Source organism: Loxodonta africana, chromosome 11 (genome assembly GCF_030014295.1).
Source record: "Loxodonta africana isolate mLoxAfr1 chromosome 11, mLoxAfr1.hap2, whole genome shotgun sequence".
NCBI classification, from domain to species: Eukaryota; Metazoa; Chordata; class Mammalia; order Proboscidea; family Elephantidae; genus Loxodonta; species Loxodonta africana.
This window is the reverse complement of record NC_087352.1, coordinates 20,708,355-20,733,910: the sequence shown is the minus strand read 5'-3', so window position 1 is coordinate 20,733,910 and position 25,556 is coordinate 20,708,355. Positions and strand designations below refer to the sequence as shown.

Below are 25,556 nucleotides of genomic sequence, written 5' to 3'. Positions count from 1 at the left end.
ATTGACCCATATTACTGCTCTTTTAGGAGGTTCCCTCCTCTTCTCTCTCCTAAAAACCTCTGTGGAGTTGGCTGCTTATATAAGCCATATCCCTCTCAAAAGGACCACAAACCAAACAATTCCCTTGGTGAACCACAAGTCACTCAATACTATTGGGTGGATTATCAAACCACCAATTGAACAGCAAATTGACCAATCCTTGCAAGGTACATCACATAGACCAATCACAGGGTAGACTGTGGCTCAACCAATCATTTTTCACAGAATTACAAACCCAGAGGCAGAAAGACCATATGGCAGTGCAGTAAAATTCTTAATATGGCCCATCTAGTCATAATCTTTGTAACTCCCACCAATCGACTGAGTGGACTATGCAAATGAGCTTCTTGTGGCCCACAGGAAGGGGACTGGATAGCTTAATAGTGTAAATAAGGTGCGTGACACCCTTCTGGGGGTGGGACCATGTAAGTAAGGTGTGTGGAACCCTAACAAGGGGATTGGCCAGTTTTGCCACCCTGCTAGGCTTAAAATGACCAATCCCAGAGGCAGGAAGGAACCACCACCAACAAAGACGAGCCAGAAGTGAAGTACATCCTTTGGACCCAGGATCCCTGTGCTGAGAACCAGGAGACAGAGAAAGAGAGAACTGGAGAACGCTGGAAATGAGAGATGGCCAGAAGCAGCAGCACAGAAACAGCAGCAGCAGAGGCAGCAGAACCAGGAGGTTGGCAGGAGACAGCAAGGTGGGCTTCTTGGCCCAAAGAGCAAGAAAGATGAGTGCCTTTGGGCAGGGGGCTTGCTGTCAGAGTAGGCTGTCTATGGGCACTTGGTGAAGCTAGGTTTGCTGACCCACAAAGCTAGAGTTGAGCATCCTCAGGCTGAGACTTACTGAGACAGTACAGTGCTTCTGGGCACATTATCGGCAGAATGAACAGAGCTTTGTAACACTTGTCTGGGCAGGGTGGAGGCCAGTCCAGAGGCCCTAAGGTCAGAGAGAGGTATGTCTGTGGACAAGGCTGAGAAGAAGCAGTCCTGATTGAAGAATTGTATTCTGAGCATCTCTGATCCTGAGCTGTAACCTATTATTTCCATAAAAACCCCATAACTGAACTATGGTCCATGAGTTCTGTGTGGACATTGCAATGAATTGTCAAATGCAGCAGAGAAGTGGTGAGTGCCACTGGAAGGATAGTTGGTGTCAGGTTGGTGAGAGGAGGCATGTCTGACTTCCACCTCATAGGAATCAGCCACGGGCTGTTGATCGTGATTCTACTTCCCCCTTGTGAAGTTAGAGGTCAGAAACCTCTGCCACCATGTCATTTTTACAGTTGGTGTCAGGAGTGGGACTTGTGGCAACAGCTCCAGATTCATGGCACCATGGGACTTTGTAAGAGAAAGAACAAAAGGGCTTGAGAAGTGAAACTTTTGATTCTTAGATGGTAACTTTATTGTTACTTGTGATGGCTGAAAGGAAGGTAAGAGATGTAATGGTGCAGCTGAGGAGAGAAAAGTCACATCTGGAGTGTCCTGGGGCAAAAGCCAGTTTGATTAAACAAGATGATTGATAGTGGGCTAAGGTCTACTGTTTCCACCCAGGCAGAGGCCTGAGGTCATAAAAATATGAATGGGAAGATAGTCAAGGCCTGGAGAAGATAAAACCTTTATGTTTTTTTAAAAAGGGTTATGTGTTTATTTAAATGTACTATGGATAGTATTTCTCCTACCTAGTATTGTAAAGCAGACCTAAATACATGATAGAAATGAATATTGAATATTATAGATAACAGCTTGCAACTCTGCCTTCAGCCAATACTTGATTGGATATGTTAAAAGGGGAACTAGAACTTGCCTGAGAGAAACACAGGCTGTTGGTTTGAATGCAGTAGCCCTGTGTACAGAATACTGAGATTAGGTTGAAAGCCTGAACCCCACTCAGAATCTTTCTGCTTAGGGAATTTGCATTTAAAAAAGACATTGTTTTACTGTTCATTCAACTAGTTCTTTGGTCCATCAAGACTAATCATCCTGGTACTCTCAATCAAAGTCCAATATAATTGTCCCTCAGATGCAAATCTCCTAATCTCACAGGCTTTTGGCAGAAACCCCATTTACTATTACCCTCTTTTAGCATATCCAATCAAGTATTGCCTGAGGGGTGGAGTTACATGCTCTATTTCCATCATACATTCAGGTCTGTTTGACAACACCAGGTATGGAAAAAACTCCTTTAGTCAGACAAATACAGTATGTTCAGGTAAGTAACCTTTTTAAACATTGCAGTTTCATCTTCTGTTTTCCAGCATCTATCTTACCCACTGGTAAGCATATGGATTTAGTTCTTTAGCTGGGTCAAATCACAAGCCCCTTGTCCCCTATCAATCATCTTGCTTAATCTGCTGGGCTTTTACCGTAAGCCACTCAAGGTACAGCTTTCCTATCCACTGCTGCAGCATACCATCTCTTACTTGTATTTTAGCCATTGCATATAGCAAAAATCAAATAAACACCCAGAATCAAAATCTTCTCATGCCATGCCCACTCATCCTTTCTCTTCAAAAACCCGTGTTTTCATGAGTCAGGAGTCATTACAACGAATCACACTTCTGACACCAACTTAAGTTCTAGCACTAGTAGCAAATAAAGTCCTCTAACTTCAGGAGGAGAGCGAATCACCAACAGCCCAAAGGTGATTCCGGTGAGGTGAAGCTCAGACATACCTCCACTCTCCAAACTTTTTACCAATTTAGACACCAGCTGACCTCCCCATAGTACTCTCTAGTTTTCTGCTGCGTTCGATAAATCATTTTAGTGTCCACACAGAACTGACAGACCATACTTAAAGTTAAGTGGTTTATTAATGAATAGACTCAATGTAAGACCATTATTTCACAGGTCTATCTGCATAATATAAAATTCTACTACGTATACAATCTAGTGTTGGTTAATCCTTCACACTGATCTGGGTAAACTGAACTTATATATATGTGTCCCATACCCCGCCAATTCAATATTGCCCCTTTCCTGTCAACCACCTACTATTTGGTTTTACATTCACAGCAACATTCAGACACCAACGATCTTATGTGATTTAAAGATTCACAGTATTTATTTCCTCCACACAGATTAACTCAGACTTTCATTCAACTGGCACAATAGAACAATTGATGAGTATGTGTTTGTGTGTTAACATCAGACTGTCCCAATATCAAAACACATACATATGTATGATGAGTGTATCAGGCCTTCCCAGTCTCTGCATTCACATGATTTCCCTTGGAATACATTTTGTAGCCATATAATGAGGTAGAAATTTTTGCTCAATCCTTGTCCCTAGTGAACGTACCTGAGTTTATTTGCCATAAAATAAGACAAAATTGACCACTGAAAAGCACCACCAAGTTCACTGCATTCATAAGGCTTCTCTGCTGTACAAATTCTCTCTTGTCTGCTGAGGCTTGACATGTAGCAATACGCTGTGTCACAAGGACGAAGTCTGTATTAGTTAGGAGCCCACTGATGTTTACTGATGTCTCAGCTGCCACAGAAGGCATCTAAAGTCGCTGTATTAACCAGGCTTTTCTCTTGCATGAGATCACCGGTATTTGTATGAGCTGTGACTTGTTGTGGAAAGGTCTTCCAACTTGACTGAATCTACACCTTTCTTTCTTTCGTGTGATCAAAAGACGTATAGGCAAAAGTTTGTCCACACTCACTGCAGTAATACGGTATATCTCCTGGGTGAGATCTTCGATGTTCAATGACCTCTAGCTTTGCTTCAAAGGCTTTCGAACATTAACTGCATTGAAGGGTTTCTCTCCTGTGTGAATTTTCCGATGTCTACTGAGAGTTGCATTTTGGGAATAAGAGTTTCCATTTTCACTGCGTGAAGAAGGCATCTTTCCTGTGTGAAACCTCTGATGTGCTATGAGGCGTGACTTCTGGCTGAATCGTTTACCACATTCACTGCAGATATAGGGTTTCTCTCCAGTATGAATCCGCTGATGAATAATGAGATTTCCCTTGTGGCTGAAGTTTTTCCCACATTCACTGCATACATAGGGTTTCTCTCCAGTATGAGTTCGCTGATGAATAGTGAGATCTCCTTTCTGGATGAAGCCTTTCCCACATGCATTGCATACATAGGGTTTCTCTCCAGTATGAGTTCGCTGATGAACAATGAGATGTCCCTTCTGGTTGAAGCTTTTACCACATTCGCCGCATATATAGGGCTTCTCTTCAGTATGGATTCGCAGATGAACAGTGAGATGTGTCTTCTGGGTGAAACCTTTGCCACAGTCACGGCATATATAGGGTTTCTCTGCCAGGTGAGCTTTCTGATGATTATTGAGTTGTGATTTATGCAGATAGGCTTTGCCACATTCTGTGCATTTATACGATTTTTGTCCTTTATGAGTCGTGTGATGATGTTCAATGAGCTTGAACTTTTTAAAGAAGGTTTCCCGACAGACACTGCACCTATAGCGTTTCTCTCCTGAATGAATAACCTGATGCTCAGTGAGGAAAGACTTCCTGATGACAGCTTTCCCATGGTCACTGCATACATGTGATATCTCTGTTTTGTGAGTTTTCTGATGCTGAGTGTGTTGAGATTTCGTGCTGTTGGATTTTTGACTTTCAAGGAATTTCATTTCAGTACAAAATGGCTCCCAGTCATCATGGAGAGAGGTTTTCTCATCACGATTAAGCTCAGCAGAATTCTTTACTTCATTGCTTTTGCTCTGGTTGACTGCCAGTAAAGTTAAATTTGATTTCACAGGTTTTTCACGTAAGTCAAACACGGCATGATTTTCCCTTAGAGGAAACTGATTTTTGTGCTGACAAACAGTATTTTCCAATGCATTATGCTCATAGCATGGTTCCAATCTGTCTACCCTTCTTTCTTTTTCTGAGCACCCAAGCAGATGATGATCAATGTTCACGATTTCTAGGAAAGAACAGAACAATTAGTCCTTTTATTGTGTTGTTTAGAATGAAGCCATTTAAAAAACTTCATTGACATAAGGTAGATCTTTAGTGACAACCCTCTGATAAGAGTGTAAATAAAACACCACGCTAAATATTCTCTGCACAGTGATAGAAATAATATAAACAGTAAGAGTGATTAGTGTAGAAACAAGGTTAGATAATACAAAAGAATGAATACAGATTTGGTTGCTTCTTAAAGAAGGCCTTGCAAAACACGCAGAGAATGTAAAAGACAAGCAAGTCACCGTGACCCACACACCACAGAGGTTGTACGGCTTCCTGATTCCAATTGGTGAAAGACAGATTCATTCACTCTACAAATCCTTGCTGGAAGTTAACCAATCACTAGGCACAGTATGTGAAGAATGCAGAATGTTACTTTTGGTAGATGCAGTGCAATGGATCACTTTTGTCTTGTAACTCCCACCCAAGTGTCTGGGTGGGACAGTGCAAATAGGATAACTGTGGATCACCAAGGGGATTGGTCCGTTTCATCATTCTATTGGGCTTCCAAACCAGAGGTGGGAAGGAGAGGATCCCACCACCACGAATGAAGGACAGCCAGGAGCGGAGAGTGCATCCTTTGAACCCAGGATTCCTGTGCTAAGAAGCTCCTGGAACCAGAAGACAGAAAGAGAGCTCTTGAGAAGCAATAGCAGAGAAACAATGGCAAGAGACAGTAAGAGACAGAGTGGTGGGATTTCCGGTCCATGAAGTGAGAGAGCTGAGTGCCTTTGGGCAGGAAGCTTGCTGACGGAGTAGGGTGCCTCTGGGCACTTATCAGCAGAGTGATAAAAGCTTTGTAACACTTGTTCCAAGCAGAGCAGAGGAAAGCAGAACAGAGCAGAGGCTGAGGGGCACAGGCATCCCTGAAAACATGGCTAAGGGGCTGTCCTGATGGAATAGCTGTATCCTGAGCATTCCTGAACCTGAACTGTGATCTGTTATTTCCCTAATAAACCCCATAATGGGGAGTATTGTCTGTGAGTTCTGCGTGGCCACTGCAATGAGTTATCAAACCCAGCAGAGAAGTAGAGAGGGCCATGGGAGGGATGGGTGGTGTCAGAACTGGTAAAGATGGTGGCGAGAGAAGGCATGTCTGACCACCATCTCATCGGAATCAACCTTGGGCTGTTGATCTTGATTCTCCTTCTCCCTTGTGAAGTTAGAGGAGGTCAGATGCTGCCCCCACACTGTTTTTACAGAAGATGAACACCAAAGTTTGGATCACTCTAACATTTAGACCTTTGGAATGGGAAAAGTTCACTGAGGGACTGAAATTAATTCAGTTGTAATATTTACAATAAACTAAGAGAAAGATTAGAATTAGGGTGGGACTAAGAACTCAAGACTCATTAACAAGCTGCGATAAGCAGATGACACAACCTTGCCTACTGGAAGTGAAAAGCACTTGGAGCACTTACTGATCAAGGTCAAGGACTACAGCTTTCAGTAACAAAAAAAAACAAACTCTCACAACTAGACCAATAGGCAACATTAAACTAAATGGAGAAAATGTTGAAGTTGTCAAGGATTTCATTTTACTTGGATCTACCATCAAGTAAAAACAAACCAGTAGCAGTCAGAAATTCAAATGACATATACCACTGAGCAAATCTACTGCAAAAGACATGTTTAAAGTGTTGAAAAGCAAAGATGTTACTTTGAGAATCAAGGTATACCAGAACCAAGCCATGGTATTTTCAATCACCTCATATGCATGTGAAAGCTGGACAACGAATAAGGAAGACTGAAGAACTGATGCATTTGAATTATTACACTGGTTAAGAATACTGAATAAGGACTGCAAGAAAAACGAACAAATCTGTCTTGGAATAAGTACAGCCAGAATGTTCCTGAGCAGCGAGAATAGTGAGACTTCATCTGACATACGTTGGATATATATCTGGAGGACCAGTCCCTGATGACATCATACTTGGTAAAGCAGACATCAGCAAAAATGAGGAAGACCCTCAGTGAGACAAACTGCAACAATAGCAGTGACTGTGAGAACAGAGCAGGACTGGGCAATGTTTGGTTTTGTTGTACATAAGGTCACCGTGAGTCGAAAGCTACTCGATAGCACCTAACAACAAGAACTCAATTTGGCTTTTGTCTTTGATGCCTTGAAAGATTAAAACGAACAAAAAAAACCATTGATGTTAGGTCAATTCTGACTCATAGTGACTCTATATGACAGAGCAGAACTGCCCCATAGGGTTTCTAAGGTTGTATTCTTCATGGAAGCAGACTGCCACAACTTTCTCTAGCAGAATGGCTGCTGGATTCAAACCACTGACCTTTTGGTTAGCAGCCGAGTGCTTAACCACTGTGAAACCATGGCTCCTGCCTTGAAAGAGAGCTCTTGGAATTTTCCAGTCATCGAGGTGCCCATATTTTTTTTTTTATAACAGTCAGGAAACACTTTAGAATGTCTGGAAATGATTGGGGGCTACACAAATATACTTGTAACTAACCTGAAGATGAGAAGGGTGCTTGATGCAAGCAATCACGCATATTCATTTTTTCAACTGATGTTGCCTATGCATTGAGGCCTCAGTCACAAGTATAAAATGAAACAATAAAAACGCAATAAAACAGAAGTCCGAAGCTTCCTGGACTGCTGAAGACATCCATGCATGGAAAGTGGATGTAGCTGGAGGCAATGGAAGTGCCATGCTGGGACCTCTCCTAGACCACGCTTGTCTCTTCCTTTCTATCCTCTCTGGTTATTATAAATGGCTAAATCCAAGTAAGTGGAGCCCTTGTGGTGCAGTGGTTATGTACCTTGGCTGCTAACTGAAAGGTCAATGGTTTGAAACTACTAGGTGCTCCATGGGAGAAAGATATGGCAGTCTACTTCCATCAAGATTAAAGCTTTGGAAACTCTATGGACTAAATAAACGGCAATGGGTTTGGTTTGGAATTGTATTGATACTCTTGGTGAATTCTGTGTCTTTCTAAAGAATTAACAAACCCAAAGGGGACAACGAGCCCGACGCCTGGTGCCTCCCCTTTTAGCACTCAGAGAACACAGTCATTCTAACTTGTAACTCTGAGTGCTCAGAGTGGCTAACTCAGTGAGGGGCAGGGCAGACAGTTGACCAGGAGGACTGCAACCTTCTAACTTGCATATTTTGACCTGGTTCAGGATGTGCAGGACACAGAAGACCTGGCCCCAGGTAGCTGGCAATGAAAAGACCTGGCCCCTGGGCAGCCATGGATCAGCGGACCTGGGTCCGGGTATTCAGGGAGGAGAGGATTTGGTTTCGGGCAGCCAGGGAGGAGAAACTGCCATATGAGTGGCAAAAATGATAACACAGAATTGGTTTCATGCTGATAGTAACCAAAGAGTTAACAGTGAAGGTGGGGTTTGCCCTAACTGCGCCTTTTTCGTGCAGTTAGCTCAATTAGTGCATATACAAAGGAATTCAAGGGAAGTGGCATGGTGCAGAAGGCTCCCCATGTGGCTGCAGTGCAATGGTCTGCTCTTATACACGGTCTTTCCGACCCTGGGTTTTTACATTCTGCCTAAAGTAACTGAACGGGTCACAATCTTCAAGGCTTGGTTAGTCTACTATGCAAATAGGGTACATAATACCACCCAATAGTGCTGACTTTCTTATAAAATCAGACAACCCAACAGTGATATTCAGAGAGAGACACATGCACAGAGACAGTAAGGGAACCTCCTAATAGAACTGTAATACTGAAGACAGTGCGACAAGGCACGAGACAATCTGGAGCGGATTTACAACAGGAGATTAAGCTCCTAAGGGCAGGAGGCTTGCCGGTGGAGTGGGGTGACGCCGGGCACTTGTCAGTGGAGCTAAAAGAATTATAACGCTTGCCGAGCAGGACAATGGCCCAACAAGGCCCAGTGGTTGGCACAGCCAGGAAAAGGGCTGCCTGCCTGTGGGCACTGCAAGAAAAGGAGCTGAGAGCTATCTTGGTTGGCTGAGGAACGGTAATGTGTCCCCTTAATTGATTCCATTACTTCTAAGTTGATATGATCCCATGTTGTAGCCTGCAACTTCCTCAATAAAGAACATAATTCTGAGTATACTACAGTGAATTACTTAATACAGTCCTTCTAACCATAGTCTTTGTCACTACAACACAATGATTGGGTGGGACTATACAAATAAGGTGCTTGGGGCCCACCAAGGGGTTTGGACAGTTTGCTACTAATGCAAATAAGGTACATGGAAACCCTGCTGAGGGTGGGACCATGCAATAAGGTGTATGTAGGGTATTGGTCTGTTTTGCCATCCTGCTGGACTTAAAAAGAGAGCTAACTCCAGAGCAGAGAGAAAACGTTCGACCACCAAGGAGAGCCAGGATTAGAGTGTATCCTCTGAACTTGGAGTCCCTGTGCTGAGAACCTACTAGACCCAGGAGACAGAACTGTAAAATTGGAGCCGGCAAAAAACAGCAGAAAGCACCACAGAACCCAGTGGCAGAGAAGTGGTTGCAGCGGAAGCAGGTAACCAAGACGGCTGCAGTGGGCTTCCCAGCCAACTGAGTGAGGGGGCTACAGTGGCGTGCTGAACCATGCAGCAAGAGATCTGAGTGCCTTCAGGCTGGAGGCTTGCTGGTGAAGTTGGGTACCTCTAAAAACTTATCAGCAAACCTGAAAGAACTTTTTAAACACTGGCCCAAGCAGTGCAGAGGCCAAGCAAGCTCTGAGGGCAAAATGGCAAGAGATCAGTCTGTCCCGAGGGGGCCAAGAGGAGATGAGAGAGCTGTCCTGCACAGAAGAGAGACTTTGCCAACATGCTTTCTGATCCTGAACTGTAACCCGTTACTTCCCTAATAAATCCCCTAATTTTGAGTATGGTCTGTGAGTTGTGTGTGCCCATGGCAACAAATTATCAAATCCAGCAAAGAAGTACAGAATGCTGTGGGAGTGACAGCTGGTGTCAAAGTAGATAAAAGGATGGAGAGAGGAGGTATGTCTGACCTCCACTTAATAGGAATCAGCCGTAGGCTAATGTTGATTCTCTCTCCTCCCCCTTGTAAGGTCAGATGTCGCCCCACCATTTTACAGCCAGTAAGGTCTGTGAGTTCTATGTGGCCATCACAATGAATTATAAAACCTAGCAGAGAAGTAGAGAGTGCTAAGGGTGGGGTGGTGGCTCATGTTAGAAATGGTGGAAAAAGGTGGAAAGTGGAGTTATGACTGACCTCCACCTCACAGGTATCAACTTTGTGTTGATTTTGATTCTCATTCCTACTCTTGAAGTTAGATGAGGTCTGACGCTAGTAGAAAACAGGCTTCACAAACGGCATTACAGTGACCTTACCCAGCTTGGCTTGGGACTGCGGCCTGGTCCATCCTTTACCGGAATTGGTTAGTAAGAATGGTCAGTCTGACGTTTACTAGGATTGGCCATGGAGCCTGTCCAATAATTGATCTTTACCCAGACTGGTGAGGGAGACATGCCCAATTTGACCTTTACCTGCATTGCCTTGGGGACCCCGCCCAGGCTTAAGGACTGGCCTGCATGAAGGACAAAAACACTGAGGATTTTCCAGGGAGGGGGGGCTCCCTAATTGGTGACATCCAACCAGAGGAAGTGAGCTCATCCTTTGGACATGGGGGCCCTGTGTTAAGTCCCCCTCAGACCCAGTTAAGGTATAACACACAGAGCTGTGATGGCAACAGAAGAAGCGCCTACAATAAGATGTGAAGCTGTGAAAACAAGCGGATTTGGATGGTGGCAGCAGAGTTTAAGGGCTGAACCCTAGCCAGGACATGTAACAGTCTGAGGGATAAGGAACCATGAGCAAGGGGCTGCCCGCAGACGAGGGCGTACCACTAAGGTAGTTCTGCACCAAGAGCTGTTGTGAAGCTCTCCTAGAGCTGTGGCTGACCTAGAGTAGCTAGAAACGCCTAAGAACTGTGACCAACTGAGAGCTGTCCCAGAGCTGGCCAAGAGAAGCCAGGAGCCAGGTGAGAAGAGCAGTTAATAGTGGAGCCCCCTGAGTGACATCACGGAACAGTTCCTGGTTATAAGGTTTCCTGGTTCCTGAAGTGAACATTTGTTTCAGGAAGAGTAAATGAACGCCCTTGAGGTGTTGAGGATCTCTAGGAAACACATACAGACCTCGTCCTTCTATGTTTCTTTATTTATATCCTTTGCTTATATACATCTTTGTTATATTAAAAATTGTTATCGCAGATATGGTTTTTCTGTGAACTCTCTATGACCTTTGCAACAAATTACCAAACCCACTAGAAAAAGAGAGTGCTGAAGAAGAATGTCTGGTGTTAGAAATAAAGTCAAGGTGGGGAATTTGGGATCTATTTGACCTCAGCCTCAGAGGAACCATCTTTGGGCTGATTCCTATAGTCAGAGTTATCATTTCAGTAGATACGAGCTATGATCTGGTTTACGATAGAACTAAAAATATAGAATGTTAAAAACATTTTTCTAGTTAAAAACATCATCAGGAAGAGCAGAGATCTTTAAAGAACAGAGCCCTGCAGGTAGGAAAATTAAAGGCAAATTGCCGGGATGGCTAGAATATCAGATGTACTCTGTACAAAAGGATAACTTAAGCTGCCAGGAGTTTTCTTGCAGGGAAGACAATCCTAGTTACTTGCAAATATTGGAAGCTCGCAGGCAAGTTTCACCAAGGTGAGTAAGATATACACAAAAAAGTCTATGTTACACAATTTCAAAGGAGCCATCAATTTGAGTCATCTCTAGGAAACAGAAGATTAACACATTAGAATGGAGCAAACATTAAAGGGTTAGGAGAACCGTAAGAGAAGCTAAGGAAGCAGGTAAGAGCACAATTAGAGACCAGTTTACTTTGTGGGCGCAACACCAAAGTGGGGTTGGATGTGAAGAAGTAAAATTAGTATTACTCAAAGGGGGAATGAGGTGCTGTACTCTGAGGACAGTTATGAATTCAAATTTCTATCTTTGGAGAGACACCTGGAAGGTAGAATTTCATAGTAACAGGTGGAAGGATACAACGAAGGGAAAGATTTGAGAACGCTAGGAAGAAGGAAATTATGAAACCGAAATTATCAAAAAGCAGATCAAATACATGGGGATCTATCTCAGGAGAGATAAAGGACCATCCATAAAAAAGAACCAAACCAAACCTGTTGCTGTCGAGTCGATTCCAATGCATAGCGAACCTAAAGGACACAAGAGAACTGTCCCATAGGGTTTCCAAGAAGTGCCTGGTGGATTCGAACTGCCGACCTTTTGGTTAGCAGCAGTAGGTCTTAACCACTACGCCACCAGGTTTTCCTAGAGGACTACATATTTCTCTAAACTCCCAAAAAGAAAAAGAGGAATCACATGGAGGTACTTTTATGTACCCTCGGACACTCCACCCAGATGTGACACCTTCTCTTACTTGTACAGGACTTCCACAGCCTTCCTTCTTTCCCACTTTTCACTTGCTCACCTGAAATGATTCCATTATGATTTCTGTCTATTAACATAGTCCATGGTTGTCCTCGTTCCAACTTGGAAAGTGCATCTGGTTTGCTAACTTGACACCCTGTTCATAGAAAATCACAGAATCTTAGACTCAGCAAATTGGCTTTGGGTTTGTAAAGACTGCAGAATGTTGGATTTGTGAAAGAACAATTTTCAAAGTACATATTAACGGTTTTTCTGTCATGAGTAGGGAGAATATACCCACTTATCTAGAGCCACAGATTGGACTGAGAATCTGCCACTTCAGAGCACCACGGACATTCCAAGAACTTCAGCAGTTGAAAAAGGAAAGGCCAGTGACAGGGCCAATGACGGGAGAGTTGTCCTCACCAATGGACACCAGGTTGCGATAGTTCTCCAACATCACGTCCCGGTACAGGTTCTTCTGAGCAGGGTTCAGGAGTTGCCACTCCTCCCAGGTGAACTTTACAGCCACGTCGATGAATGTCAGTGATGCCTATATTAAGAGCACCCTGTTTAATGGAGTGATTTCCTTTACATGGTATGAATGAAGCGTGAAGTAAGTTTTCCTGCTGGCTTTCTCTGTATAGGCTGCTACTGTCTATATACATACCAAACCAAAACCAAACCCAGTGCCATCGAGTCGATTCCGACTCATAGCGACCCTATAGGACAGAGTAGAGCTGCCCCATAGAGTTTTCAAGGAGCGCCTGGTGGATTCAAACTGCCGACCCTTTGGTTAGCAGCCGTAGCACTTAACCACTACGCCACCAGGGTTTCCATCTATACACATAGTTTTTTTTTTTTAATATCTTTAAAAAAAAAAGCAAAATCATAATAAACTATTCTGTATTTGTGCATTCCAAAATCCACCTGCTCATGAAATTAGTTTTCTCTAATGTGTAGCAGTGAAATTCTCTTCGTAAGCTAGAAACATCTCACACCTATCCAGAGATACACACACGCTACATAAACACATGTTAAGGTCACTGTGAAATGGGACTAGCAGCAGCAGCAGTATCAGCAGTGTTGTCAAAACCTAACTTCAGTGCCGATAACGATCCGGATCAGTTCAACTCTGAGCCTTATGAGGGGAAGGTCAGACATACCTCCACCCTCCAACATTTTACCAGCTCTAACAGCCACCACCCTCATGGCACTCTCTACCTTTCTTCTAGGTTCATTAAAATGTTGCAATGGCCATGCAGAACTCACAGACCATATTTACAGTTAAGTGGTTTATTAAGGAACAGGGTACAATTTGAGATCAGAATCAGGAGACATGAAGGCAGTCTCCTTTCTTCAGTGCAGGACAGCTCTCTTGGCCCTCTTAAGTCAGGTTCCTCTTGGCTCCCTCAGGAAAGACTCCTCTTGGTACTGCTGTCTGTCACCACCGACACTGCCCCGGGCGCCTTCTAGGCCTGTTCCCACTGGTTCTGCCACTGAGCTGCTACTGCGCCTCTCTTTGTTTTCAGTGTTATAGCCTTTGATCAGTGTTACAGCTCTTCTAGGAGGTTTCTTATCTCTCTCTCTCTCTCTCTGCTTTCTCTTTCTTATTTCTGCTTCTTCCTGCTGCTTCTCTTCTCCCTTCTTTCTGTCTGACAAACCGCTGTGGTGCTGGATACTTACACCTACAAATTCCTCACCAATTTCAAGGCAAGGCTATGAACTAACCAATCACCTCTCCGTAGGCCACAAACACCTCATTCGTATAGTCTATTGAACAATCCCTACACTGTGCCTATCAATGACAGGGCAGGGTACAGCCCAGGGCCAGGCAGAAAGAATCAAACCAAGCTGTTTACAATTTACTCAGGAAATATCAATCAACCTGGACAAAAGTAACAATCTCCTTGGGGCAGAAAACAAGGGCAAAGGTAACTCACAGGGCTTAGGGGAAAAAAATCTTTCAAGCTGTTTTCTCAAAGAGCCAAGACAAAAAGCCACATAAAGGAACTCCTTTAACCCACACATCAAATACACTAAAGAGATAATTAGTCACCTTTAACATATAACTGAAAAATTTACCCCAAATGCAGCAAAGACAGAAAGAGAATATGAAGGAGGTGTTAGTAAATATGGATAGAGTGGGAATACCTATCTGTGGTGAAATGACTTACTTTATGTGGCCTTCTGCCTTGGTTCTTTGGAGTAACAATTTAAGAGATTTTCTCCCTAAACCCTGAGGAGTTACCTTTGCCCTGTTTTTCTACCTCAGACAGTTTGTTACCTTTCCTGGCTAAGTTGTAAACACCTCGGTTTGATACCTTTTGTCTGCGCCTGGGTGCCAATCTGCCCTATGAATGGTATACACTTTGCATTGATTGGTCAACATACTATGCAAATGAAGTCACTATAGCCTACCCTACAAATGAAGTGTCTGTGGCCCACCAAGAGTGGATTGGTCAGTTCATCGCCCTTCGATAGGGCCATGCCTTGAAATGAGAAGTTTGTGAGTGTGCACAGCCAATACTACAGGTTTTTCATAAAGGAATAAGGAAGCAGAAAGGAGAAAAGGCAAGAGAGAAGGCAAGAAATCCCCTAAAAAAAACTGTAACAAGTAACACTGAAGACAGGAAGAGGCGTGTAAGGGGCCCTGAGGCAGTGTCAACAGCAACAGGCCTGGAAAGGGCCCAATGGCAGAGCCAGAGGCAACAGGCTGCAGGGCTAAGAGGCGTCTGTCATGTGGGGTGTAGAGAAGCCTGTCCTGAGGGGGCGACAGGAGGCCTCTTCTGAGGGAACTGAGAAGAGGCCTGAACAGCTCAGAGTGTGTCCACACAAAGAGAAGGGACTGCTTATTTGCATGGCCGAGAGGAGCTTAAGAAAGCTATTTTGCATTGAAGAAGGCAAACTTGACCTACATGTTCCTTGATCCTGATCCCGAGTTGTAACCTGTTACTTCCTTAATAAACCACTTACTTAACTAACTGTGTATACGGTTAGTGACTCTTGTCTAGTGATTTCTGTGAGACGTTGCTGCCAATGACCCCAAACCAGGGAGGGAAGAGTGCTGAGGGAAGGATGAGTGGCTGGTGTCAGAGACGGAGTGGCAGAGTAACTTAGATAATGTGGACATCTGGGATATATTTGATGTCATAGGAATTGGCTTTGTGATGATTCTTATATTTGAAGTTATTCGTACACTAACATATGCCTATTCATAATTTCTGAAAGATAAAATAACTGAGGAGAAGAAATAGCCAAAGACCTCACGCCGCAATAAAAAATAATTTTTCACTGAATGAAAGACCTGTGGCAGGCAGATTCTAAGACAGTCCCATGACTGTACACACCTGTGTACAGTCCCCTCTCCATGAACACACACTGGCCTAGTTCCTCCTTTCTAACAAAATGTGCTAAGGTGATACAATGTTATTCCACGAACAGATTACATATTCAGTGTTATTTTAGTCTTCCTGGTACTGATGAAGCAAACTGCCATGTTGGAGAGGTCCATATACAAGTAATTGATGATTTCCTCTGGCCAACGCACATTGAGGAACTGAGGACCTCATGGAAATGAATCATGCCCACCACCAAGTAAGTTAGCTTCAAATGAGATCCTTCCTCATTCGATTCTCAGATGAGACCCTAGTCCACCTTCTGTGACCACTGAGGTTGCTTGGCCTATTCCTATGAGGGCCTATGAGGGACCCTGAAAGGAAGAGCCATAGGAAACCTACTTTTACCTTTGGTGAAATGAGTTTCTTTGTATAGCTTTTGTCTTGGTTCTTTGGAAAAACAACTTGAGAGATTTCTACCTAAATCCAGAGAATTCCCTCAGGACTGCCTCCCGTCTTTGGGTTCCCTAATTTGCTGCAACATCTCACAGAACGCATGAACCACATAAAAGAAATAGCTCACATGGTTGTGGAGGCTTGCAAAAATCCCAAATCTGTGGGTCAAGCATAGGCTTCTCCCAATCCACATGGCTGCAGGGGCTGATGACCTGAAACTGGCAGTACGGATCACAGCAGGCCTCTGGGTCAAGTCCCAAGAACCAGAGATCAATCAATCACAAACCAGATGAAGGATCCAGATACAGCGAGAGAGAGAGCCTCACCAGGACAAATATATATTTTAGACGCAGGCCACACCCCAGGGAAGGAACTTGAGCAAGGGTGGGATTTGAGTCATGCCCTCCTGCAAAGATGCAACCCAAGACACATTCTACCCCAATTCTGCCTCATCAATATATAGAGGTCAGGATCCACAACACATAAAATATAGGACAACCATACAATATTGGGAATCATGTCCTAGCCAAGTCGACACATAACCTCAACCATCACAGGTTCCATATACCTTATTTGCACAGTTCCACTCAATCACTTTGAGTCACAAAGACCATGGCTAGATGAACCATATTAATTCATTGCACCACATCGGCACAAGGCAGAGATTGGTCAATAGGCTATGCAAACGAAGTACCTGTGGCATACCACGCAAATGATGTATCTGTGGCCTACCGAGAGGGGATTTCTGTCAGTTTGTGGGTCCACTGGATGGGCATGCCATGAAATTGACAAGGACTTGTAGCTATAAGCACTCAAGCCTACAGAGGTCTGAGAGACAGAAGGCAGGAAGAAAAGCAAAAGGAAGAAGAAAGAAGAAACAGAGAGAGAGGAGACAAGGAATCTCTTAATAGAGCTAAAACGTAGATCAAGGGCAATAATACTGAAAACGGTAAAAGGGGCACAGTGGCAGTGCTGCCAGTAACAGGCCTAAAAGGGGCCCTGCAACTGAGTTGGTGGTGACAGACAGCAGGGCCAAGAGGAGCTTGTTCTGGTGGGGACAAGAGAGGCCTGTCCTCAGGGTCTGAGAGGAGTCCTGTACTCAGGGAATTGAGAAGCCTGTCCTGAGAGGGCTGAGAGGAGGTCTGCATGGCTGAGGAGATGAGAGAGTTGTCCTGCACTGGAGGAGGGTGTCCTTATCTACATGTTTCCTGCAACAGGTCCTGAGTTGTAGCCTGTTCATTCTGACCCTGAGTTGTATCCTATTCCTTCATAAACCACTTACCTGTTACTAAGGTCTGTGAGGTCTGTGTGGCTAATGCAACAACGTATTGAACCAGGAAAGAAGTAGAAAATTCCATCAGAGAGACAGCAGTGTCAGAACTGGTAAAAAAGTTGGAGAGTGGACGTACATTTGACCTTCACCTCATAGGGATTATCTTTGTGCTGATCCTGGCCGTTATCTCCCCTAAAATTAGACAGGTTCTGAAGCTACTACTTGCAGTGCAGTGAATTACTTAATATGGCCTTCTAGCCAGTCTTTATGACTCCCACACAATGACTCGGTAAAACTGTGCATATAAGGTGCCCACCAAAGGGATTGGACAATCTCCTGAGAACACAAATAAGGTGCATGGAACTGCTTTGAGGGTAGAAGCATGCAAATAAGGTGTATGGAACCCTAACAAGGGCATTGGGTAAGTTTTGCCATCCCACTATGCTTAAAATGAGCACATCTCGGAAGCGAGACAACCTCACTAACAACTAGAAGAGCTGGGCGCAGAACATGTCCTTTCAACCTGAGTTACCTATGGTGAGAACCTCCCAGACCCAGGAGATAGTGAGCTCCAGCACTACAGAAGGCACAAGAGAGAAGTGGCGGCAAAAACAGCAGAGTCTGGTCTTAGAGAAACGGTGGCAGAACCAGGAGATGGGAATAAGCAGTAAAGGTGGGCTTGCAGGGCCATGGGGCAAAGTGGATACAGTGGTGTGCCGAGTGGCAGCTAAAGTGCACGGGAACGACTTCCAGAAAGAGACTTACTAGCAGAGTGGGTGCATCTGGGTGCTTATTTTCGGAGTTATGGTGCTGTGCAACACTTGACCAAGCAGGACAGAGGCCAGGCTGAGAGCCTCGAGGGAACCTGTCCTGAGGGGGCTGACAGGAGCCTGAACTCAGGGGACCAAGAGGAGCTATTCTCAGGGGGCCGAAAGGTGCCTGTCTTGAAGGGGTCAAGCAGAGCCCTACATGGGTGAGAGGAGACAGAGAGAGGTATCCTGCACTGGAGAAGGGAAACATCTTGTACACGCTTCCTGAACCTGATTCCGACTTGTAGACTGTTGTTCGTGATCCTGAATAATCATCTTTTACCTCCCTAATAAAACACCGTAACTGTGAGCACGGCCATTACAATGAGTTATCAAACTCGGTGAAGAAGTAAAGTGCCGGGGGAGGGATGGCTGGCGTCATAATTGGTAAAAAGGTTGGAGAGTGCAAGCATGTTTTACCTCTATGTCAGAGAAATCAGCTTTGAGCTGATTTTGATAGTGATTCTCTCTCCTACCCCTGAAGTTAGAGGCTGTCAGAGTCTGCCTGCCATTTTTATACCACTATTACTAGTCCCATTTTACACACATCTATGACTCGACGGCACTGGGTTTATGAGAATGCTGCCATATAAGACACTGACCACCACATCACCCCCAGGAGGAAACATCAAAGAAACTTACTCAGGAAAAAGTCCCATGGAATACAGAAGTCTCTCAAAGAACTGATCTACTTTCTCCTCAAAAACTGGACATAGCATTTAAATTATAATGGACCTCTTTTTTTGGTCAGAAAAATAGTAAATGCAAGTTGACAGTAATGTGATGCAAAGAATCACCAGTCACATATCATGTTCAACGTCAATAATCAGCGTTAATCCCCCAAACAATGTATTTCTGATCCTACACTGCCTGATTTTGAAGTTGGAGTTGAAGTTTATTTCTCTCCAGCTTCTACTTTTCCAAATTAATATTTTTCAGATAAACTGCACTGATATTTTACAGACCTCTACAAGTCCGTTAGGGAACAAAGAAAAGCACAAAACAAGCCAAAAGTCACCTGCGCCTTGACCATTTTCTTTTGTTCTTGAGACATTCGCCAGCAACTGGGATGGTCTGTCCTCATGTTTTCTGGATCAGCTCTATTTTCTGTTCAGAAAACTGTCTCCCATGAAGGTTGTCCCCCAAAATGACAATACTCAAATCCTATAATCTCTTCCTACTTTCTTCAAGTGGTTCTCTTGCTTCCTGGGAGTCAGGACCTGTAGGCTGAAGCAAAACTTCAATGTGAGTGGTACATAACCTCTAGGCCCAGATGCTGTCACTGCTTATGGCACTCTTCTTAACACGAGACCCTCAATACTGTTGACTGTCCCCTTATTTGGTGACTCAGGACACTGTACACCCATGGACGATAAAACCTAAGATTTAAGATGTACAGAGATATGGGTAATAGATGTTGTCTCAAAAAAAATAGCACTTGAACAATCAGATATACATGCGAAAGAAAAAAAATAAGATTGATCCTTACCTCACGACATGCAAAACTATCAATTCATGGTTAAGTGTGAGCCTCAGTGAGAAGGACAAACCAACGAAGCCTTAAGAAGGTAAGTTTACATTACAGTCTGGAAATACATTTTAAACATGCCACGTAACACGCTAACTATCAAATGAAGACTATGCTGCTGGAGTAACTGTAAAGCTGTACGGCCATTTTAGAAAACACTTAGGCATCATCTATTAGGTTTAAGTTATATATACATTTGGAAATAACAATTTAAGCCTGAGGTTTATATCCCCACGTAAGGAGTGCACATTTGAACCACAAGACATACACCAATATATTTAAAGCAGCATTAGTTGTAGTAACCCAATGTGGTGAAACAGATTTCTTCCATATGGCCTTTCTAGCCAAGGTCTTGTAAATTCTACCAGATGATTGAGGGAGACTATGCAAATAAGGTGCTTGTGCCCCAATACAGGGACTGGACAGCTAGTTAATAATGCAAATAAGGTGCATGACATCAAGGTGTGGATAGGACCATATAAAAAAAATGTACAAAACCCTAACTAGGGGACTGGTTAGTTTTGCCATCTGCTGGACTTAAAAGAGAGCCAATCCCAGATTAGAGGAGGGACTTTATTACCACCAAGAATAAGAGACAGATGTAAAGTGCATCCTTTGGTTCCAGGACCCTGCACTGAGAACCTCCTAGACCAGGAAATAGGAAGAGAGAGAGCTATAACACAGGAGCTGGTGCAAGACAGTCAGACAGCGGCAGAGAAACAGTGGCAGGTGTAAAAGTGACGTGGGCGCACTGTCTGACCTCCTCTCATTTCATAGAAGGGACGGAGAATCAAGATCAACAGCCCAAAACTGACTGCCATGAGGCAGAGGTTAGACGTATCTTCTCTCCACCATCCTGACCAATTCTGACAACAACCATACCTCCCACGGTACTCTCTACTTCTCTACTGGGTTCGTTAGTTCATTGCAATGGCCACACAGAACTCACAGACAAAACTCACAATTATGGGGTTTATGAGGGAAGTAATAGATATAATTCTATTACTTCCCCAGAATCAGGAACACATGGAATACAATTCTTCCATCAGGACAGCCTGTTCCTAGTTGTGCTCACGGGAACGCCTCTCCCTGGCCCCGTCTCTGCCCAAAGGCACTCGGCTTTTTCACTCCATAAGCTGGGAAGCCTACCGCATGGTCTCCTGCTGCTGGTTCTCCGTATTCAGTGTTACATCTTTGTCTCTCTCTGCCTCCTGGTTCCAGGAGCTTCTCAGTACACGGATCCCAGGTTCAAAACATGCTGGCTCCTGGCTGTTCTTCCTTGGTGGCAGTTGAATTTTTCTCTTTCCCGCCCCTGGTTTCAAGCCCAGCAGGATGGCAAAACTGACCAACGCCTTTGGTGGGCCACGATTACCCTATTACACAGTCCACCCAATCACATCTGTAGGCATTAGGAGACCAGGGCTACAAAAGCCACAGGTCAGCCCCTGGCTTTTCTAGTCAGGGTTCTTTCATATTTGGAGGGTAACTTCCCCCTCCCAAATGGTTTACCAGTATGAAACAGTCATTAACAATAAGTTCTTCAATAGGACAAAGAGTTCACAGGGTAAGGTTACTCAGTTACCGGCCATTCAGGTCTGCTGTAGATTTCATTTGATCTGGTCACATTCTTTAAAAGTCGACTCATCTTCTCTTTCTGGCCCCTGATAAAATTTAACTGAAAGAAGATTATTCCTTTGCTCTGAGCCTCACCTGAGGTATCAAAGTGGCAAGACCTTTAAGGGTCTTTAGGTTTGGCAACTGGAGTCCAGCAGCGCCTCCCCCTTAGTCCACTGATTCACATTTACAGCTCTTAGAGTTACAGTTTTTACGATCACAATTAACCCTTTTAGCAATCAACACTCACAGCTGAATCATATAATCCTATCAGCTTCTCCCCCACCCTTTCTTCCCCAGAGCTATCAAGAAAAATTTAATTCAGTGGGGATCCTCCCTTGTGCCCCTCATTTTGAGTGTAAGCACACCCCACGAAAACATGTAAGCCAGCCACTTCATGCCTTTATCTCCCCCACTTTTTAAGACAGCCAATTCTAAATTGCCCATCCCTACAAATCAGTACTGAGGAGCCAAGCATGTTCCTTGGTCTTGAAGATTTTCTATTCCCGTTGGAATTTTCAGTTTCTGCATCCATAAGCAAAGTCCAATCCAGAGCAAGCCATCAAATTGCAGCAATCTACACCAGTTCACGGTGTCAAGTATCTTTCTCTTCATTCAGTTGGGGTTTTGGTCCGCTCATCCCTAGCCACCCAAGCTAGGTCACAATGGGTAGCAGCCTTAGGCTCAGGAGCTCACACACACCTCTATGAACTTCAGAAAGTCCCTTCACACTGTCATCCCTAGCCCCCTTGGGCTACCTCAACGAACCCATAAACATAGAAGTCCACATATCTCCCTTGATTTCTAACCTGCCCAGCCCTTCCTCTCTCTCTCCCTCATCCCTAGCCCCCATGGGCTAGGTCAACGGGTAGCAGTGGAACATGTACAAACTCAACCCATCTCTTCCTTGCTGCACTTCCCCTGCTTCCACTCATGAGTGAACCTAGGTGGTCAGACGCAAGCCGACCAAGCTGTCTACTCACTGGCTCCCTTTAACTTCCAATCCTGGAAGGGAGTTCTCTGTTAGGCACTGACTTTTCCTACTTCTATGCATCCAACAGCAAACTGCTTATATGAAATTCAAAAGGCAAAACAGTCCCTTTTTTTTTTCTTTTTTTTTGCAGGTCCTGCTTGCAAATGCAAATCTCATTCTCCCAGCAGTTCTGGGAGGTTCTGCAAGTCTCTTCAATGCAAATCTGGGTTGGGCCCCGGTTTTCAACCTAAGCCCCACCCTCTATACACAGGGCTACTGCATTCAAACCGACAGGCTGTGTTTCCCTGGGGCAAATCCTAGTTCCTCTTTTAGCATAAAAAACCCCCAATCAAATCTCGGCCGAAGGTGCAGTTACATGTGCTCTACGGTCTCTAATACCCAATACTCATTTCCACTATACATTCAGGTCTGCTTTACAACACTAGGTGGGAGGAACATTCAATATCCATAGTACATTCAGATCAATACATAATCCTAAACACATAAACCTTTTTAAAAACATTCCAGTTGCATCTTCTCCACACCTTAATGCTTTCCATTTATATGCATGTGGCCTTGGAGCTCTGGCTGAATGGAACCAGATCCCAGCCCCCTATCAATAATTCTACTTATCTGGCCTGGCTTTTGCCTCAGGCCACTTCAACTGCAGCTTTTCAGCCATTACAGGCAACAACAATCAAAGCAACCATCCAAAAATCAAAAGGTTCACTTCCCAAGCCCCTTCCTTCTTTCTCTTACTATGTCCCATGCTTCCGTGAGTCTGAACCATTGCAAAGAATCTTGCTTCTGACAACTGTAAAAAACCGTGTGGGGGTGATGTCTGACCTCTGCCTTATAAGAACCAGCCTGGGGCTCTTGATCTTCATTCTCCTTTCCCCTGTGAAGTTAGAAGAGATCAGAGACTGTCCCCAAGTTGTTTTTACAGCAGCAGAACAGAGACTGGTGCTGGGTGGCAGGGGAGACAACCCACAGAGCAAGAAGGCTGAGAGCCTTCAGACAGGAGGCTTCCTAACGAGGTGGGGTGCCTCTGGGCCCTTATCCGTGACTCTTCGGAGCTGGGAAACCCTGGCGGCGTAGTGTTTAAGTGCTACAGCTGCTAATCAAGAGGTTGGCAGTTCGAATCTGCCAGGGGCTTCTTGGAAACTCTATGGTGCAGTTCTCCTCTGCCCTATAGACGCGCTATGAGTCGGAACTGACTCAAGAGCAGGGGGGGTTTGGTTTGGCTACAGACCTGTGTACTACTAGCCCGAATAAGGCAAAGAGCAGTCCGGCCCAAGACTCTCTAGGGGCTGAGGGATTAAGGGACAGACAAGCCAAGGGCCACAGAGAGACCTGCCTGCAGGCACCCAGAAAAAAAACCCAGTGCCGGCACAGCTGAGAAAAAGCTGTCTGATCAAAAAACTGTATCCTGCGTTCCTAAATTGTAACATGTCACGTCCCTAAAAAACCCATAAACGTGAGCATAGTTTGCGACTTTTGTGTGGCCACTGTAAGGAATTACAGAACTTAGTACAGAAATATGCCATGGAAGGGACGGTTAGTGTCAGAATTGGTAAAAAACAAGAGCCAGAGAAGGCATGTCTGAGCTCCGCCTTATAGAATCTGCCTTGGGCTGATGCTGATTCTCCCTCTTCCCAGCAAAGTAACAGGAGGTCAGATGCCGCCCCCGCGCCATTTTTACAAGTCTCTTAAAGGCAATCTAGGCTTACCAGACACCGCATTCATCATAAATACCACCTCCAACCCTTACAAGCAGAACGATCGGCAAAGAACCCGCACCCTGTCAGTAGGGAGAAAAAAAAAAAAAAAAAAAAAACCGTCGCCGTTGATTGGATTTCGACTCACGGAAACCCTACAGGACAGAGTAGAACTACCCCACAGAGTTTCTAAAGAGCGCCTGGCGGATTCGAACTACCGACCCTTTGGTTAGCAGCCGTAGCACTTAACCGCTACGCTTCCCCTGTCAGTCCGGACAGCCTTAATCCTTGTACTGAAGCGCTCACCCCAAGTCTGACCCAAGGAGCATCGGACTACCACCTGCTTCCTCTCGAACACCTCCACCACGAGGCTCCCTTCAGGAACTCCACGGGTCCTCACGACACCACGTCCACACACCTACCTGCCCTGTTTCAAGGACGAAAGTACACGCTAACCCGTTTTTCTCCTAAATCACCAGAAGTTTCGAAACGTTGCAACGTTTTCGTAAACTGCTCCTACTTTCCCACCTCGCGCACAAAATCTTTGTCAGCCTACGGAGACCGGCGAGGGTCTATATGTTTTGCAGAACGGCGGATAACGGCCTTTCCGGCGTTGCCTTACGAGACAATATGTCTGCGCCCTACCTGTCTTGTCTCTCCGAAGGCAGCCATATTTGAATACTTGCCGTACCGGCCAAAAGGGGACCCTTTTTTTTTTTTTTGCGCCAGTAGCTAGGGAAGGCCACCAGGAAAAAGAGAAAGCCAAGGAAAGTGTCCGATTCCCTGTTTTCTCGATCCTTGCAAAAAATGGATAGATTTTCAGTAGTTCAGGCTTCACAAGAAAATCATGGAATCGATCAAATTACTTTTAGCGGGCTAGGCAGAAAAATAATACGGCCCCACATTTAAACAGTATGTTTTTTAAAAAAGTAGGAGTTCAAGTGTCTGTACAGCAGATGGTCGCTCCTGGAAAGGTAAAAGGCAAAAAGCTGGTAAACTGAGCACCAAGGAAATTATTCTAGATGAAAATGGCTTTCAGAAAGTGGCTTTAAGGACAGAAAAAAGGGTTGGAGAAACTGATGTTGTATGAGACTGCCATTCACAGTGCAAAAGAGCAGGTGGGATGAACCTAGGCTATATTTGGAGTGGGGCATAGGGGAAAGGCCACTAAAGGTGATGCCGGTAAAAGGCAAATAGATCACCAGGCCTTTCTTCCTATTTATCTTAGGTTGCTCCAATAAAACCCGTTCGGCATCACAGCAACATGCAAGCCTCTACTGACACAAGTGGTGGCTGCACTTTAGGTACGGTGGGCATGAATTGAAGCGCATCTCCCGCATCGCAGTCAAGAAATTCTACTATTGAATCACCACTGCCCTCAACTTACTTCTCCTTCATTCCATTTCTCAACCAGCAGTCATTATAACACAAACAACTAAGAATGGAAAATATAGATACTATCTTGAATGTAGGATACTGGAGGATAATGAG

The 25,556-nt window shown here is 44.5% G+C and overlaps 1 protein-coding gene across 9 annotated transcripts in view; it reads right to left on the bottom strand.

The window, feature by feature from the left end:
- Nucleotides 1-24,651, bottom strand: part of LOC100673163 (zinc finger protein 613-like) — a 30,041-nt gene extending 5,390 nt beyond the window's left edge. The window contains exons 1-7 of one of the 9 annotated variants that reach the window (XR_010323402.1): nt 24,488-24,651; nt 21,343-21,421; nt 19,251-19,459; nt 12,783-12,909; nt 12,418-12,513; nt 3,344-4,945; nt 890-982 (exon numbers count right to left, since the gene is read on the bottom strand). Coding sequence is in view for 1 of the 9 variants with exons in the window: in XM_064294179.1 (XP_064150249.1) it covers nt 3,765-4,945; nt 12,418-12,513; nt 12,783-12,909; nt 19,251-19,316 (1,470 nt within the window). In the remaining 8 variants the exon portion in view is untranslated. Of the gene's footprint in view, nt 1-889; nt 983-1,002; nt 4,946-12,417; nt 12,514-12,782; nt 12,910-19,250 lie in introns of those variants that run through there. The other 8 variants (XR_010323395.1, XR_010323396.1, XR_010323399.1 and 5 more) reach the window with 8 other exon arrangements.
- Nucleotides 24,652-25,556: the final 905 nt, after the last annotated feature.